General features: G+C 40.7%; 1 protein-coding gene across 1 annotated transcript in view; it reads left to right on the top strand.

Moving 5' to 3' along the window:
• Window positions 1–16,556, top strand: part of LOC118789747 (paired box protein Pax-2a-like) — a 29,986-nt gene extending 13,430 nt beyond the window's left edge. The window contains exons 6-9 of the mRNA XM_036546334.1: window positions 2,709–2,884; window positions 4,467–4,614; window positions 15,755–15,840; window positions 16,510–16,556. Coding sequence (XP_036402227.1) covers window positions 2,709–2,884; window positions 4,467–4,614; window positions 15,755–15,840 — 410 coding nt within the window. The 3' untranslated portion in view covers window positions 16,510–16,556. The remainder of the gene's footprint in view (window positions 1–2,708; window positions 2,885–4,466; window positions 4,615–15,754; window positions 15,841–16,509) is intronic.
• The last annotated feature ends 1,083 nt before the right edge of the window (window positions 16,557–17,639 follow it).

Here is a 17,639-nt window from a genome sequence, read left to right as displayed (position 1 = left end):
TACCCCCACCAGCTGTTCCGCCACCCCTATCCATACACTCAGCTCATGAATTCAGTAGAGGGTTTATAAAACCAGCATGCTCCACGGAGCAGAGTTTCACTAGCATTCGTGATCACTACACTCATCACATCATGCATGTATTTCTTTTAACAGAGTAAATTTAGTATTACCTAGAGGCAGATAGGTTCCCCCTTTCAGCTGGGTTCTGCTCAAGGCATCTTCCGTTAATTAAGGTAGTCTCTCCTTAACATTGTTGCTGTAGGCTTGCTCTTGGGAGTTCAGGCCCAGGTATGAAGAAGGGAGTTTGTGGAAGGGAGTTTGTGACAAACTCCCTTTGTAAAAAGCTCAACACAAATAAAATTGAATTGCATTGAAGGAAGATCATGCATTATAAGAGACATAAGACATAAGAGAGCTTTATTGTCATTGTTCAGGACAACGAAATTACAGTTGCTCCCCAGTGTCAGTGCTGTGACAACATACAATAAGAATTAAAGACAACAAGAATAAATACAAAATACAAAATTTGTGATGTATAGAAGAGTAGTGGAACATAAATAAATACATTTATTCATTTGGCAGATGCTTTTATCCAAAGCGAATTGCATAGGTTACAGTTCTTTACAATGTTATCCATTTATACAACTGGATATTTACTGAGGCAACTGTGGGTTAAGTACCTTGCCCAAGGGTACAGCAGCGGGGATCGAACCAGCAACCTTTCGGTTGCGAGTCCTACTCCTTAAACACTATGCTACACTGCCGCCCCGTAATAGTAAAATGTCTGTGCATTGGCAGGAAAAGTATTCCTAGCTGTTACATGTGAAACAGAGATTTACAGTATCTTGTTACTGCACATGACCGTATTATTGTATAACATTGTACTGTATTAAAGTGCGATGTACATGATGTCCATATGGCTCAAGAGGAAGGTTTGTAATTGCATTGCACATAATAATGACATTATTGTACTTGGATTGAATATGCCTTTAAAATCCCCTCATTTTCAAAGCCTTTATCGTATAAAGAGAAGATAAAGACAGGAAATTCAAGCTCTCCCAGGTGACACCTTGATAGCAGCCATTTTGATAAAGCAGAGCAGAGAGCAGGAGCTTCATATAGGCACAAGCTGATTTCTGCTGAGAGTGATCAAACACCAGTCTAACCTCTGCAGTCTCTCCTGAGCACCGCAGGTCACCAGCAGACTCTCAAATCAGAGAGCTGTGTCCACTCACCTCCTTGGGTCATAAGCTTGGGGAGTCAGATCCATGGAAAACCCCTGTGTTTTACAGGGATGGCTATCTGATTAGTTCCCTGATCCACTGTAATAGAGAGATGTCAAAATGAGGACACTCTAGTGAGCTCTTAATACATTATTTTGGAATATTAGTATAAATTAAATTCCAAATATTAATATAATATATATAACATTTGACATATTTGAAAGGAGGTGACATTTACAGCCATTTTATAATTTACAGCATAATCTGGCTTTGCTCCAAAAGATGTGAGAAAAGATTAACCTTTTTAATATAAATTGGCCTAAATATTCCCCATGTGCTAACTAGATTGCTAGTTGGTGCATAATGTTGATGCCTCTGGTCACTATCTTTGGACTCTATGATCCACTTAGTGACTTCAGTAGGGGTCATACAGTACAGTGTGCTCAGTTATTGCCCACCTTTATGACTGCCATGTTTCTGTCTATCTGCCTGTATGAAAACCTGTAGAGTTTATTACTTTAAGAAAGAAAAGCATGTGCCACTGCTGTAAATGCAATGTGTAATGTTATTGATCACATTTTACACTTGTTCTTCTGTTTTACATTCTAAACAAATGATTCCCGCCCTAAAACATATAGGTAAATTCCAAGGATGTACGGAAAACACATACTAGAGGACATTCGCGGATACCCAAAATGCAGTATTTTCAACATGCCTCTGTGATTGCAGATATCACATATATGTTTCAATAAAACTCATGCAAACATGCAAAACAGCACATGCAAAGCACATGCAAACATTGTGATAGATAAGTCAATTTTCTTCTGACTTGTTTTTCTACATTGTGTTATAATTATCCTAATAATAATTAATATTTGTCAATATTTATCAGTTCTGTTCTTTGTATCAAATATGTCATTCACAAATTAATGGCTTAAAGGTAGCTACAGCCCACTAGTGATGACTGATAATTACCAATTATTGGCAACTTCTAACAATCATAAAATTGTTATTGAATTGTGGGCTAGATATTTTTCCTTGCAGTACTCAAACATATTTGGAACAGCAAGCTCAGTGTAGTGACAGCCATGCACATGAGGGGCTTCACTTTTAGAACAACCATCAAAACACTTTGCTAAAATGCCTTTCTCAGAATGGTAGAGGAATAAAACAAGCAAGGTGCTTACATTTGAAGAGACAAACAAACTGGTGCCTTCTTAAATAAACTGTCAGCTTATGATGTCATCTTATGAACAGGTGTTTCAAAATGAAAATAGTGTGAAATTTGGAAGGAGATAGTTAAATTACAGCTCAGTCTCAGAAGAGGAGACTGAACCAGAGACAACTGAGATTAACCAAAGTCAGTCAAAGTGAACCAAAATGACTGTCCTGAACCACATCGAATCAGACTGAACCAAGTTGAGGCAGTGTGAAGTGCAGCACAGCATTTCATAGAATCTGGACTGTTGCTCTCTCTCCCTATAGATGGTTCTGACAGCTCTGGCCGAAACAGTGTTTCTCAGGGTAGTGTGGACAGTTTGCGGAAGCAGCGGAAGGCAGAGGCCTTCATGCAGCAGCAGCTGGAGGCTCTGGACTGTGTCTTTGAGCGTCCGTGCTACCCCAACATCTTCCCCACGCCAGAGCACATCAAGCCAGAGCAGGTCAGTACCACTTGGGCCACTGCAACCGGCTCCCTCCCTCACGCAATCATGTAACCACACACAGCACAGTACAGCCCTCCTGACCAGTGACCAGCAGCCCATTACACATATAACTCTACCTAACCGCAGAGCACACTGCAAAGGTTTGTGGTCTCTTGCAGTACTCTTCAATCCACCAGCTTCAGCCAAAAGGTAACCCAGTGTGGGGACAATCACATGTGAGATACACTCATATGTGTGGCTGAATGTAATGGAAAAGCACTCCTCAAAATTCTAATATTAGGAACTGCAAAAATGGCTTGTGATGAATCACTATATGGTGTGTACCTACATGATGTGCAAACACATTGACATGATTGCTGCTTTATTTTTCACTTATTTATAAGTATTCCCTCCCTTTTTTATGGTGGCAGATTGATATTTATGGCTGAAAAGTATGTGTTGGTAATGTTATAACATGTTTTTTGCAGAACAGCGTATGTGTGCTTGCCCAGGGTTTTTTTCGATCTCCACATGTGTAACCTCTCTGTCTTAGTGGATACAATTAAGGCATTGCAAACAACAAAACTACAGGCAATAGGAAAACCATACATGTGCAACTTCCGGGGGCTTATTACAAAGGATGACCTTATTTACTTTCATTAGTCTATTAAACAATAATATTTTTCACATATTTCCCCTCGATTCTCAGTCAGGTCTATAAAATGAAGTCACTTGAGTCAAATTGAGTTTGTTTGAAATTTTGCATGATTTCATGATTACAGTGGAGAGAAATCGGGGGGTTGGGGGGCAGGTCTCACCTCCAGCAGAGGGCCTAGTTTGTAGCTAATTACAAACTTGATTTCTGCTCCAAGATCAATACCAAAACGAATTGGAAATGACTCACAATTGCAGAAAGTGGCTGACGGGGCATGTTTAGATGGGAGTGAGGGAAAAGGGTTGAATGTGAGGGGGGGGTCAGAGACTGGGCCAGAAGGATACCCTTTGGTTTAATGTGATATTAATTGGGCCACTATATCTTTCATGCATTCTTTTCTCTTTTCTCTCTATTTTTTAATGGGTGAAATGGGGTCCATTAGCCTGTGCCTGCTGTCTGAAGCACAGTGTTAAAAAGCCATTCTTTAAACGCAAAACTCAATGGCCGCACCCCTTCCACTGTTCTGTTAGCCATTTGGTTGTACTTTTCAAGCCTCCTTTTAAAATTTTTTTTCCAGATGCCCCCTGCCACCCCCTTAATCTGCATGATAAAATAGCCGTTGCACATCTGAGGCCCTGGGGAGCAGGAGGAGCATCCAGTGCCATGCCACTGAACAGTTGTAGCAAACAATTAGAGTTTGTCTATGATAGAGGCAGACAAGGCTGAGGTGACCCGCTCCCACAGACAAAGGCCTGCTGACACCCCAGACACACACAGGGGTCGGAAGTCCCATCTCATTAAAACAGCCCCGCTCATCTGCCAGGGGTAGGGGGGTGCGGTGGACTAAGGGGGTGGAGGGTGTCTCTTTATGGGGGAAGCGTCTCAGAATCTCACAGGGGTCTGCCTGTACTTTGAAGGTGCCTAAAGTGTCCACCCTGTCAGCAGGCTAATGAATACCCACTGCCAGCACTGAACCCCGGACCGGAGGAGGTCAAGCCCAGTCTGTCAGCCAATGGCGGCTCAGACGTAGGCCCCAGTGTGTCACAAAGCTACCCTGTAGTGACAGGTAAGACCTGTGCTCAACATCCATGCAGTAGGCCAAGCTCAGAGAAACAAGGGACCTTTATTGATGTGAGAACATGCTGCTCAACCCCATGGCTTCTTTCAGCTTAAGCAAAAAAAAAATTATGAAATTATGAGTACAAATGTGAAAAATCAACTTTTGCTGATTTGTTTGAAACCTGAAATGTTGTAATGTCTTGCCTTTTGAGAGTTTTCTATCTGCAGATGAACTGGTTTTACATTTTGTTAAGGGGTTATAAGAGAGGACTTTGACGGAAGTGGCTCAAGACTCCATCACCCTGCCTGCGATTGTCAGCTCCCCTTTCTGCACTTGTTAGGGTCACACTCACATGGCCACAGAGCACAGTAACAAATGGGAGCCACACTCACAGTAGGAAGTGTACGCAGTTTTATGCACTGTTAATGCTAATGATCATTAACCTGTATTTGATCAGGAAGTGTAGCTGATTGTTAGTGGTATTTCTGCTGCAAGTTCACTACACAAGCGGGGAACTGGCATAGTCATGAGGGTGACCCTAAGGCAGTCAACACCAGGCCACAGCACAGAGTCCATGTCATGACAGCAATGACCACCTACTCCACCAGAGACTCTATGATCCATGCCAGCACCAGGCTATGTCCCTCAGCTGAAGGATTTACTGTATAGATATGTTCTGAGCCTAGACTTAAAGGTGGAGAGAGTCAGCTCCCCGAACCTCGGTAGGTAAGCTGTTCCACAGGAGAGGCGCTCGATAGGAATAGGCTCGATAGGAATATAGTAGTTTTGCCCACTCTTGGAATGATGAGAAGCCCAGCATTTTGGGAATGAAGGGCTCTTTGTGGAAGGTATGGGTGAAGAAGGTCCTTAAGATAGGGAGGGGGAAGCCCATTTAAAGCCTTAAATGTGAGTAAGAGTATTTTAAAGTCGATCCGGTATTTAATGGGTAGCCAATGGAGAGAAGCTAGAACTGGGGTAACGTGCTCAAAACGTTTAGTTCTAGTTAAGATTTGAGCAGCTGCATTTTGTACCAGCTGAAGGGGTTTTAGTGACACATTTGCACATCCTGACAAGAGGGCCTTACAGTAGCCTAATCTGGATGATACAAAGGTGTGGATTAACTTTTCAGCATCATTAATTGATGCAATTTTCCTGATTTTGGCTATATTTCTCAAATGGAAGAAGGCTGTCCTAGTTGTGTTAGTTATGTGAGTTTCAAAAGAGAGCTCAGGATCAATAACAACAGATCTTTGATGGCTGCACTCGAGGAGAGGGAGACACCATCAAGGTCCAGTGTAAAGTGAGTGAATTTGCTCCTGATTGAATTTTGGCCAATGACTAATATTTTGGTTTTGTTAAGGAGGAGTTAAGGAGGAGAAAATTTCGGGCCATCCAGTTCTTTACATCTGTTAGGCAGGCCTCCATGTTTGAGATATTCAGATGGACATCAGGTTTGACTGATATGTATAACTGAGTGTCAGCTGCATAACAGTGGAAGCTAATGTCATGTTTACAGATGATATTGCCAAGAGGCAACATGTATAATGAGAAAAGCAGAGGCCCAAGCACAGATCCTTGTGGTATACCATATCTTACTCTGGAGCGAGCAGAAGATTCATTGTTAATGGAGACAAACTGATATCGTTCTGATAGATACGACCTAAACCAGGACAGAGCCTGTCCACTTATGCCAGCCAGGTTTTCGAGGCGGTCGAGGAGGATACGATGATCAATGGTATCAAAAGCTGCACTCAGATCTAATAGCACAAGAAGAGAGATACACCCATTGTTGCAGGAGACTAGAAGATTGTTGAGCACTTTCAGGAGAGCGGTTTCCGTACTATGATGAGGTCTATACCCAGACTGAAAAAATGCACAGAGTTGCTTTGATACTGCTTTTTCCAGGATTTTAAAGAGGAATGGAAGATTCGAGATGGGCCTATAGTCTGAAAGGTCATTGGGATCTAGGTTGGGCTTCTTCAGAATAGGCTTGATAACTGCTACTTTGAAGGACTGAGGTACATGTCCAGACGTAAGGGAGGCATTGATAAGATTTAATAACGGTGTGCCAATTGCAAGTAGTAGCTGTTTTAGGAAGCTGGTTGGTAGAGATGTCACAAGAACCGATACTACGATGTCGATGCCAAAATTCTGAAAACATGACGGTACTCGTTTTTCTAAAGTACCATAGGTACCGATGCTTTGGTACCAAGTCGATGCCAAAATTCTGCAGCTGCAGCGACCGCTCCGCCTCCAAAAACCAGTATGCATTGAACTTGGTGCCATCGAATTTTTCAGGGAGGAAACACTTACAAACACTTACAACGTAGCGAAGCACCTCAAAGACAGACATCCAGATTTATTCAAAGAATTCAAGGTGAGTGAGTTTCAATTCATGTTAACGTTACATTAACAGCATATCCAAAGTGTTATCCTTGTTATCCTTATCCTGAAATACACGTTACCATTATTTTTATTTGAGACAGATAGCATAATGCTGTGTAGCCAACTATGTTCCATACGACGTTTGCAATGGCTAAACACTAAAGGCTACCGTGTTTAGGCTAATGTAATGTAACCATAGCTAGTAGTAGGGTAGGCTACCATCCTTACCATTCAATCTGTGTCATCTGTCATCAAAATATAACGTTAGCGTTTTAAATAAATATTTCCGGACTAATGATCCGTCACCATGTCAGTAAATTTAAACTACTGCTTGCACTCTGAGTATATAGAGGTGTGTGTGTGTGTGTGTGTGTGTGTGTGTGTGTGTTAGTACATTGTGTGTGCAGCCTTTGAGCTATACCTGATAACTGAAATCTCATAATTTTCCTTTCACAGTATCAGCCAGAGGAGGATGTCGCAGGAGAGGCAGGAGCAAAGTCAACAAACACATACGCAGCCAACCATATCAGAAGCTTTTCAGACACATATTATATTATATTATATCATATTACATTACATTACATTACATTACATTATATTATATTATATTATATTATATTAGATAGGCCTATTTATTATTTCCATATTTTTTCATGTCTTGGCCAGGTACTGCAATTGAAATGCTGTGCCATCATAAAAAGTTGATTGTTTGTAATTAAGCACAGTATTGTTTGTTTTAAATACTTGAAGGCTACACACCACTGCTCTTTTTTGTAATGTTAATAGTTGTTTCTTTTTATTTATTACTTGAAGGCTACATGCCACTGTTGTTTTTTGTAGTATTCAAATATTTTTAATAAAGGAGTGTATGTTGAAGTACATGGGATTTATAGTTTTGTTTTTGTTTTTTTACCGTGGTATCGAATTGGGTATCGAGAATCGTGGAATTTCACTGGTATTGGTATCGACCACTAAATTTCTGGTATCATGACATGCCTACTGGTTGGTATGGGGTCTAGTTGGCTGGGAGAGTTTTTAGATGAATTGATAAAAGAAAGAAAGTTGATAAGTTCAATGGGTATAAAAGACTCAAAGCGCAAGGCAGGCCTAATAGACGTACCTATGTTGTCTGGGACAGGACTGGCCAGGCAGGAGGCAGAAGTCGACGAAAATTTTTGTATTGTGTCTCTTATCCTTATGATTTTACTATCAGAGAAGTTCATGAAGTCATTGCTACTATAAATAGCTGGCATGTTAAGGTTAACTGATGCAGGACTCTTAGTTAATCTGTCGATAGTGCTAAACAGATACCTAGGATTGTCTTCTCAATAAGGGTAGAGAAATATTTGGATCGGGCAGCTATGAGGGCATGCTTATAGGTTAGGAGACTTTCCTTCCACGCCAGGAAAAAAACTTGTAATTTGGTGAAGCGTCATTTTCTTTCGAGTTTTCACGGAGCTTGTTTGAGAGTATGCATATGGTCATTGTACCAAGGTGTTAGCCTTTTGTCTATGATTTTCTTCCTTCTGAGAGGAGTCCAGAGTTTTACGCAGAGTCAATACTGTCTGCGAGTAGATTTATTTCAGTTAAGCTAGGGTTTGAACAGGCGATTTCATTGTACAGTTTGTATGATCTAGGGAGCTCATCGATAAAGGCATTAGCTGTAAAAGAAGAAATTGTAATATTATTATTAAAGATAATTATGCAAAGGCAAGGCAAGGAATTTGTGTGTGTGTAGGGGGGGGGGGGGATGATGAAATAAACTGCATATTTATAGATTGGCTCAGAAATTTAAAAAAAGATTGTTCTTAATTTTTAACAAGAATATTTTTGATATTCGTAAAAACTGTTTGTAAATAAGCCATCTATCTAAAGTGACACAATATTAACAATAAACTGATGAAACTGTAAAAATATACTGTGCAACATATACAGCATATATATTTATTTGCATATATGAAAGTGGCAATAATTTGTGTATGTTTTTGTAAATATTTGTCATACGTAAGGAATGAAATGAGCAAAAACTTTTATGCTTGGTTTCATGCAATAAGTTACAAATCAAAATCAAGATGAATATCTCCTGGTCGAAAGCCAGGAGATATTTCTAATGGGAAGACTGTGGAGTAACACAAAAAGCAGACAGTAACTAAACCATTTAATCATTTAATTCATTTTCAGCTCCATAGTATGTTTCTGGTTGTTAGTTTTTAAAAATAGAAAAAAATAGTTTGTTTTAACATCTTTGATTATAGCCCAGTCACTGGCACTTTATATTTCACTCTTCACTCTTCTCACTGTCTGTTAGCATTAAATGATGTAATGTAATGACATGAGTAGCTTCTTCTGTAATGCATTTGTGTCGGGTATCACATTTGAAAAGTTGGCTGGTAGCAAAATTTTATGACTTTCTTGCCTATGATGAAGAGAAGTAATGTGAATGAAAGCCATGTAAATAATTGCTAAATAGTTGGTAAAATATGAAGCTAAATACAACTGGATAAAAAAATCAGTGGTTGAGAACTTCTCAAAGACTCTGAAGAATTGATTGAGCTTTTTGTTGTTTTTGTTGGAGAGGTGCCAACCCCCCAATACCACGCCATATTCAGGTTTCATACATTTACTGCTGAGGTATTGCTGTTAAGGGATTGAGCTTATCTTTGCCATTTGAAACATTATCTTCCTCATGCTAAAGGTGGACCTGGACAAGACTTACCTGTGGAATCAGCTCTAGAGAGGGCCAGCACAGTTTGATGGGTATTTCACACACACCTATCAGTTTATTCGACAGGGAATGTTCTTTGAGTGCGCCAGTCTGGTGGGTACATTTGCAGAATTCCTCCTGGCAGCATGGTGGCACTGTTGTCCACAGGATGGCCCACTTCTGTCCAGGGAAGTAAAAAGGAGTGACTCAAGTGTATACGCCTTCACCATCTGCGCCCAATGCCCACTGCACTGATCCAGACACAGGCCACATTTCCCTAACTCAAAATACTTCTCTGTCTCCTTGCTGGAGGACTGAGCTCAGCTCAGAATAAGACTGGCTTTGGAATGAATGTTTATTTAATCCTAGTGAGTGCATGTTAACCTTTGAACACACATTTTAGAATGAATGACTTTCGAGGAGTGTGTAGGGAATTTACAAAAATTCTTTGCTGAGCTGTAATTGATGGGGGTGTGGGGGGGTTTGGCTGCTGATAAATTGCTACATCCTCAACAACAAAAACTGAGGTACTCCTCTTTATCTGATCACTGCCCTTGGAGGTTCATACTTGTTTTGTGTTCCATGTGAGAAACAGTGTTTCGCCTCTGTCTTCCTCTGCCTCCAAATTCATTCCCAAATATTTAAATCAGTGGTCCTCAAACTGTGGTGCATGAGCCATCAGTGAGCCACAAAGCTCTTCCAAGTAGGCTTAATAAAAATAATCTGATATTAATGAACATGTTCACGTGTACGTGTCCCACTTACTGGAGTTAACTGCATTGTCAAAATGGAAGTGCATACATTTAGTTTTTGATTGTCACTCCACTCTCTGAAATGTGGCTTTATGATCAGGAGTGCAGAGCAGCATGAGTAGGACACTTCACACACAGAACAGGGAAACCTTTGAGGCATTGTGAATTGTTTATCCTTAAAATCACGCCTTCCAACTATGTTTGTCACTTATATTGAGTAAGAGAAGTAAGGCTAAGAGAAGATACAATTAATTGTGTTACGGACCGAAAATCCAGCAGTGTTGCAATAACAAAGTGGACGAAAATTGCCGTAACACTAATCCACTACAATCACAGCACAAAGACACAGTTGAGTACTCAGCGGTCTATAAAAAGTAAATTTTGCATTTATTAGTTACAGAACTAGAGGGTTTTCCTAATCTAACAATGTAAGTTTATTTTAAAGATAAGAATCTCCAAAACGCATGTCGCAAAGCCTCACTGGACAGACAGTGCAGCAGTTTTTGAGTTCACGCTGAAATTGGTCCACTCCTCGAATTCCAACAACACGTGTCTCTTGATGTTTCACCGCACAAAGTTACTAACTACTGAACTGCCGGTTACAGCCTGCGTGTAAACTTGAGCTTAACAGAGTCAGTAAATGTCTTTTCCAAAAGTAAGCGATCTTATTAAAATTTAACAGAGTCAGTTTTCAGTAATATGTAAATCATCAGTCGCCAGAGAATATGTTGAGAATATCTTGAGAATGTCCTGTGAATGTCCAACATGCCAATGTAGATTATCAATTTTATAGGCTGGCGCATCTTTTAACTTTTTCTGCACTGCGACGGTCCACGGCGTCCTCAGATGCTGCATCTTCTAAACACATTGTCAGGCCATTATTGTAATCCAACTTGTTTCTTCATGACAGTCGTCGGTGCATCCAGCTGTTCTGCATCTTCTAATAGCATCTCCTGGCAACGAGATTCTAAATTCCAGCTGCAAAAGAAAACAGAACACAGCAGTGCCAAAACCAGAACACCGTGGCAGGGAAAATACAAAAGTAAACAGAGGAACGTAACAATTGCCTTTCATTATCAAACATCCAATTCACTGCAGAGAGACAGCAAGCAGTCAATCACAAGTTACACATGACCTAATACAGAATTAATTAATCTCAGCAGCTTGATAAAATAGCCAGCTAGCTAGCTGGCTGTGTGTTATAACCAGACAGCTAATACATTGCCAAAGGTGACATTCAGAGAGAAAGGTTCGGTGTGGTCATTCACAGAAGACTTTCCACCTGTTAAATGGTCTGTTTGAGAATGAATGATGTAATTGCATATGACTTATCAAAAGACAGATTTAAAAAGCACTTACTATCTATAGAACCTGGAACCATCTTGAAGTACATTATTATCATTGTGTTGAATCATATTACATTATTGCTATTTAGCGGATGCTCTTATCCACAATGACTTATGTAGGTTACAGTTTTTACATGTTATCCATTCTGAAGCAGTTTTGAGATAAGCACCTTGTCTAAGGGTTTAGCAGCAGTGCCAGTAAACTACCATTTAGCAGCAGCAACCTTTTGGTTAAGAGCCCTGCTCATTACTACTACGGTACACTGCCACATTATTATTATTATTATTATTATTATTATTATTATTATTACCTCATTACTGTATTATAACATCTTCCATTGCTGCTCCTCAAGTAAAAAGAAATCCATCTACCTGATATTTGTGGAAAAGAGGCCAGCAAATGTGTTTCATTTCCATGTATTTGGCCAAAAAAAGCTCTCACTTAAGGGCCCACTATAAATGAGCCCTTACCTCAATGAGGAGTCTCCACACACGGTTCTGTTATAAAAGAACTAACAATAGTTAATGAGGCTATCATGGAGTCCTGGAAGCTATTCCACAATGTGCTGCAAACAGAGCAGACTTTAAAGAGGAGCAACACAGACAGAGTTTGCATTGATTGCTGGGGTTTCAGATCCGAGATGCTGAGGTCTGTCAGCCAAATTGTAGGACGGTTTTTGTTTTGGTGGATGTAAGTTCTGTTTGACAAGTGTCTAATGAATACTTCATCCCTGAACCCATATTTCAAGCCATTCTACATAATTTTGAAAATGAATATAATTTGTGTAATGTATTGGGTACTGTTTATGTAATTAAACTGTAATGTAAGAATCACAGTCATGAATTCATATTCACAGTACTGCAGAATTGTATTATTTTTTGGAAACATCAGAAAGGCATTGGTGCTCCTGCCAAAGTCCAACCTAATTTTCCTCCATTTCTTGGGTCCAAGCAGACCACGGAACTTTTGTTGATGTTGTACAACTCCTCTCCCGGGTTTCCCTCACCCCATGTCTTGTGCTCTCATTGGCTGTAGCTCGTCGCTGTACTCACTGCCAGTCACTACCAGATCACAACACTTTTCACACTACAGGATTTGGACTCCCACGACAGGTCCATATATTTAGCCTGCTAGATATCTTTCGGGCATCCGCAAGGCATCGGTGAGACTCTCAGTTGGTGTCTTTGAACAATTCACACATAGCAATCGAGAGCCGATTTGCGAGCCCCGAGTGAACACCGATTTGCCTCTGATCTGGGGCTTTTCTCGGCGATCTCCAGAAATGGTCGGCCAGTGGAAAACCAGGGTAAAATCTGTGAAGCTGGCCTAAGTCATATTCTCTATGGCCCCGTTCACACCTGGTATTAACATGCGTCTTCGGTGATCCAATCACAAGTGGACAGCGCTTAAGTACAGGTGTGAACGCACCAAGATCCAATCTGAGATCTGATCTTTCAGACCACATTCAGAGGTGGTCTGGGCCACATATGGCCACATTCTTTTAGCAGTGTGAATGCAAATGCGTCCTGGGCCACATTGAAGGACCGCCTACTCAACTGACATCCTCTGCATAGCGGAAGTACGTACTCATTTGCGCGCCAATGGCGTTCACACCGGTGTGATTAGCTGTTTAGCACGTAAGCTAAAACTAGTGCAATTAGAACACAAGATTGGAAAAATTCTAGCTAAATTTAGCTTTGAGGTAACAGCGATTTAACGTTAAAAAATATAGCAAATGCTAACTGAAAACCACGAGAAGCTTAATAACGCTAATGGAAACATAACGAACCATGTGCACTACATAGCATGAAAAATATGTTACGTGCGAAAGGGTTTTAAAGTGCGACAACAGGCAACAACAACGACTGGAGTTCGCAAGCTACGTCAAATGCTTCCAAGCACCAAAGGTGTAATGCAATATATTATATGGAAAAATGGTATTATGAATAATACGTGAAGTGTTGTAGTTCTGCAAATAAATGTTAGTAGACTATTGTGGGAGTCAAGATTTACGATATCATGAATATCAAGGGGACATTCTAAAACGCTTAACATGGCTTAATGTTCCAAAACTGCGATCAATGATCACCAAATTTCTCTCGGACATCTCTTGTCAGAAACACTTCCTCCTGTCAAAAAATAAAAACCGATATCCTAGGAGTAGCCTATGGTCGTTATCTCACGTTAAGCATTTTCCTCTCCATTAACACCCATTAGGCTATAAGGAAAAAAGCTTAATGTGGCTTAATGTTATTTTATTTTATTTTTTAAATTAATTAATTTATTTATTTTGCATCTGGCAGAAAGTGCTGTGATGTCTACCTTTTCCAACAGGGGGTGCTGTAGTACCCGCAGCACCCCTACTTCCCACGGCCCTGCTGGCATAGCACCTAAAAGTCTCCTTCCAGTGGATATTAGCAATGCGGTCTGTCCCTGAAGCAGCCTATGACAAAAATCTATCAGCAGTTCATTCATGACGACAACTAGCCAAAGGTTGAAATGCTAAAACACTCGAAGCACCTCCCACTGGCCATCTCGGCATAGCGGCTCAGTGACTATGCTGACCATGGTGACTACAGCATGTGACTGACTCTGGAAGACTCGAAACGCCCCGAAGACACTGTGTACTGTAGGGATGGTAAGATTCACTGATTCGCATCGGTGCACCGGCATAAAAGTTCATGATGCGATTGCCCTGGTTTAAAAAGTGTGCACCGATACAATTTGTGATGAACTCGGGATGCATCGTTTCTAACATCTTTGCATCGGTAAAAATCCGATTTATTTATATATAATTATTAGTCCCTGTGCCTTTATTATTTAGTCTCGCGCGAGTTGGAGGCGTGTCTGGGCGAGTCACAGATTGTCATGGAGGAGTAAGTACTAGAGAAACAAATATGTGGAGTAAAAATGGCGCTTTTTTAGTTAATTTATGATTTGCTGTCTGTTTAAGAAGAACCAAAGAAATAAAATAAAACGATCTGTAACTATCTGTTATACTGAATATCAGCACTCATGGAATGTCTCTTGTCCAATCAAATTACTTGGTCGGAACTAACTGTTGTATAAAGCACAATTTGAGCATAAAATGCTTCTCACGGCAAATATTGATATTGTGACGTGTTAGGGGAGTGACGGAGCCCGACTAGCATGCTTTGCGGACTGAATATTTGCATGTGTACAAAGTTGTCCATCGTGACTGTGGTTCATAGCGTGTTTAGTTAGTCCCTTCCCTTTTCCGTAGTGTGTGTGTTAATAACCGGCCGGTTGGCTAAATTTAAGTAATGCTCCGCGTTGCTTTTCCCCGAACTCCAAGCGAACAATGCTATCTGTAATTTAGATTAATTAATCACCAAGCATGTAATCAATTAGATTAATATTTTCATCGCTTGACAGCCTTAGTTTTCACTCTTTTTTTGTAGCGATATGTTTCTATCTACTACATGGAGGCAGCATAGTGCTGTTGGTGTGATATCAAAATTGAATAGATACGAGTGGCGTTTTTTTCCCCGGAAGCATTTCACATGGCCTTGGTGTGCTCCCGCATCAGGTATGACTAACGGGAAAAAATACGGGAAAAAAACCTAACGCCACATACCAGGGATAGCTGTTATTGCTCTAAAAATTCGATATATTGCGACGGCTATATCGCCCAGCCCTACCTGGGAGTTTATATTGTTACTTCAACCAGTCACAACAAGGAGAATATTTTATGTTCACATTCAACAGAACAAGGGGAAATATAAAACACTAGCTAATGATTAACTAATAAATAAATGTGAGAGAACAATCAACAAATTAAATAATGATAAAACTGTGATAAGTTTGGGAAAAATTGTGGGAAAATGTAGCATAGTTTCTCCAGTAATACATAAATTCAATGGCTAAACAGGTATTACCAATCACCAAAATTCTTGGCCAGCATAGGTTGTTGTCCTAATAGCTGTACGTGCAAGTACTCCATGCGATTCTGTGTTGTTTTTAGGGAGTGAGTTCGCAGGGAGTCCATACTCCCACCCACAGTGTACCACCTACAATGAAGCCTGGAGATTCAGCAACCAGCCTTACTGAGTGAGTGTTCCTCCAGAGTGGCACTACTGTTTTCTAATGAGGACCAACTTACAAACTCACACATTCACCTCTTACATACAGTGAAATTCAAAATCTGCTCATTAAATGAACGCAAATGACCATTTGCAGTTTAACACTCCAGTGGAATACAACATGCATATATTTACATTAGGTTTTATATACACTCACAACAGCATTCATTCCTGAAACAATGAATTATGCAGTAACCATTGAGTGAGTAATGTTTTATCAGAATAGTCTTGGGCAGACTGACATTTGCATTTTAAATGTTGAGTCTGATCATTGATTTTCACATGAAAATATCAAATCAACCTGTAGGCACTTACAGCCTTATGTTTAATGTTTTACCAATGAGCTTGTAGGTTTAATCAGTACAGTAATGACTTTTATGGACATTCTAGTAGTAGTGTTACAGCAGTAAAAATTATTTTTTTAATTATATTGATCTTTGTAGTATTTCAGATTTTTCATGTAAGCACTGATGGAAACATTCTGGTGTCCAGATGAATACTGAATGGCAGAGTTAGCACAGAGAGCGACATTGTAATTACACATCATCCATCATGTGCAGATGTCTTCCTCCTTTGGCTGAACTGTAAATGGGCATGTCTGTTCACACAGGTCTATTCCTCTCCTGTTCACTTCCAGGTTCCCCTCATTATTTCAGCCCTGCTACCAGGGGCTCAGCCCTGCCCACCCCTGCCACAGCCTATGACCACCACTAGTTACTGTGGAAACCAGACAGGACCATGGCTGCAGACACCACATCATACCAATGTGAATGGCATTGAGGTCAATGGTCAGAGGGATGGAAGATGACTCTGAAGTATCCCACTACGCAGGGTTCTGACCAGACTGAAGGGGGTGGGTGTCACAGTCTGCCTTGGGGGTCTGGGAGGATTGGAGGGGATGGGGGAAATGCGTACCACTCTCGACCTAGGGCTCCACTCCTTCCCAACTTGATTTAGACCCATTTTCAAACCAGCAGAACACATACAGCATCCTGCAGAACACACACAGCATCCTGAAGAACATACACAGAACACATTCTGCTGAATGCACACAACGTCCTACAGAACATACACACCACATGTTCTGATGAAGACATAAAGCATCTTGCAGATCACACAGCTTGCGTTCTGCTGAACACATACAGCATCTTGCAGAGTACATACAGCATCTTGCAGAACACATTACAGCATCCAGCTGAACACGCACAGCATCCTACAGAACACACACAGCATCCTGCAGAACACACACAGCATCCTGCTGAACACACGTAGAGCAAGTTCTGCTGAACACACACAGCATCCTGTAGAACATACGTAGCACAAGTTCTGCTGAACACACACAGCATCCTGCAGAACACACATAGTGCAAGTTCTGCTGAACACACACAGCATCCTGTAGAACACACACAGCATCCTGTAGAACACACACAGCATCCTGCTGAACACACACAGCATCCTTATAGAACACACATAGCCCAAGTTCTGCTGAACACACAAAGCATCTTGCAGAACATACATAGCATCCTGCAGAACACACATAGCACAAGTTCTGCTGAACACACACAGCATCCTGCAGAACACACGTAGCACAGGTTCTGCTGAATACTCACAGCATGCATCTTGTGGAACGCACACAAGCATGGATTCTGCTGAACACACACTGTACACATACTGTGGAACATTCACAGCATTCACTAATATTCACATGTTCTTTCAGTGATGTTGTGTGGATTTCGAGCAGACATTCCCTTTAAGTCTCAATCAGAT

This window comes from Megalops cyprinoides, chromosome 15, assembly GCF_013368585.1.
Source record: "Megalops cyprinoides isolate fMegCyp1 chromosome 15, fMegCyp1.pri, whole genome shotgun sequence".
Lineage (NCBI taxonomy): Eukaryota > Metazoa > Chordata > Actinopteri > Elopiformes > Megalopidae > Megalops > Megalops cyprinoides.
This window is presented reverse-complemented; position numbering and strand designations above follow the sequence as displayed.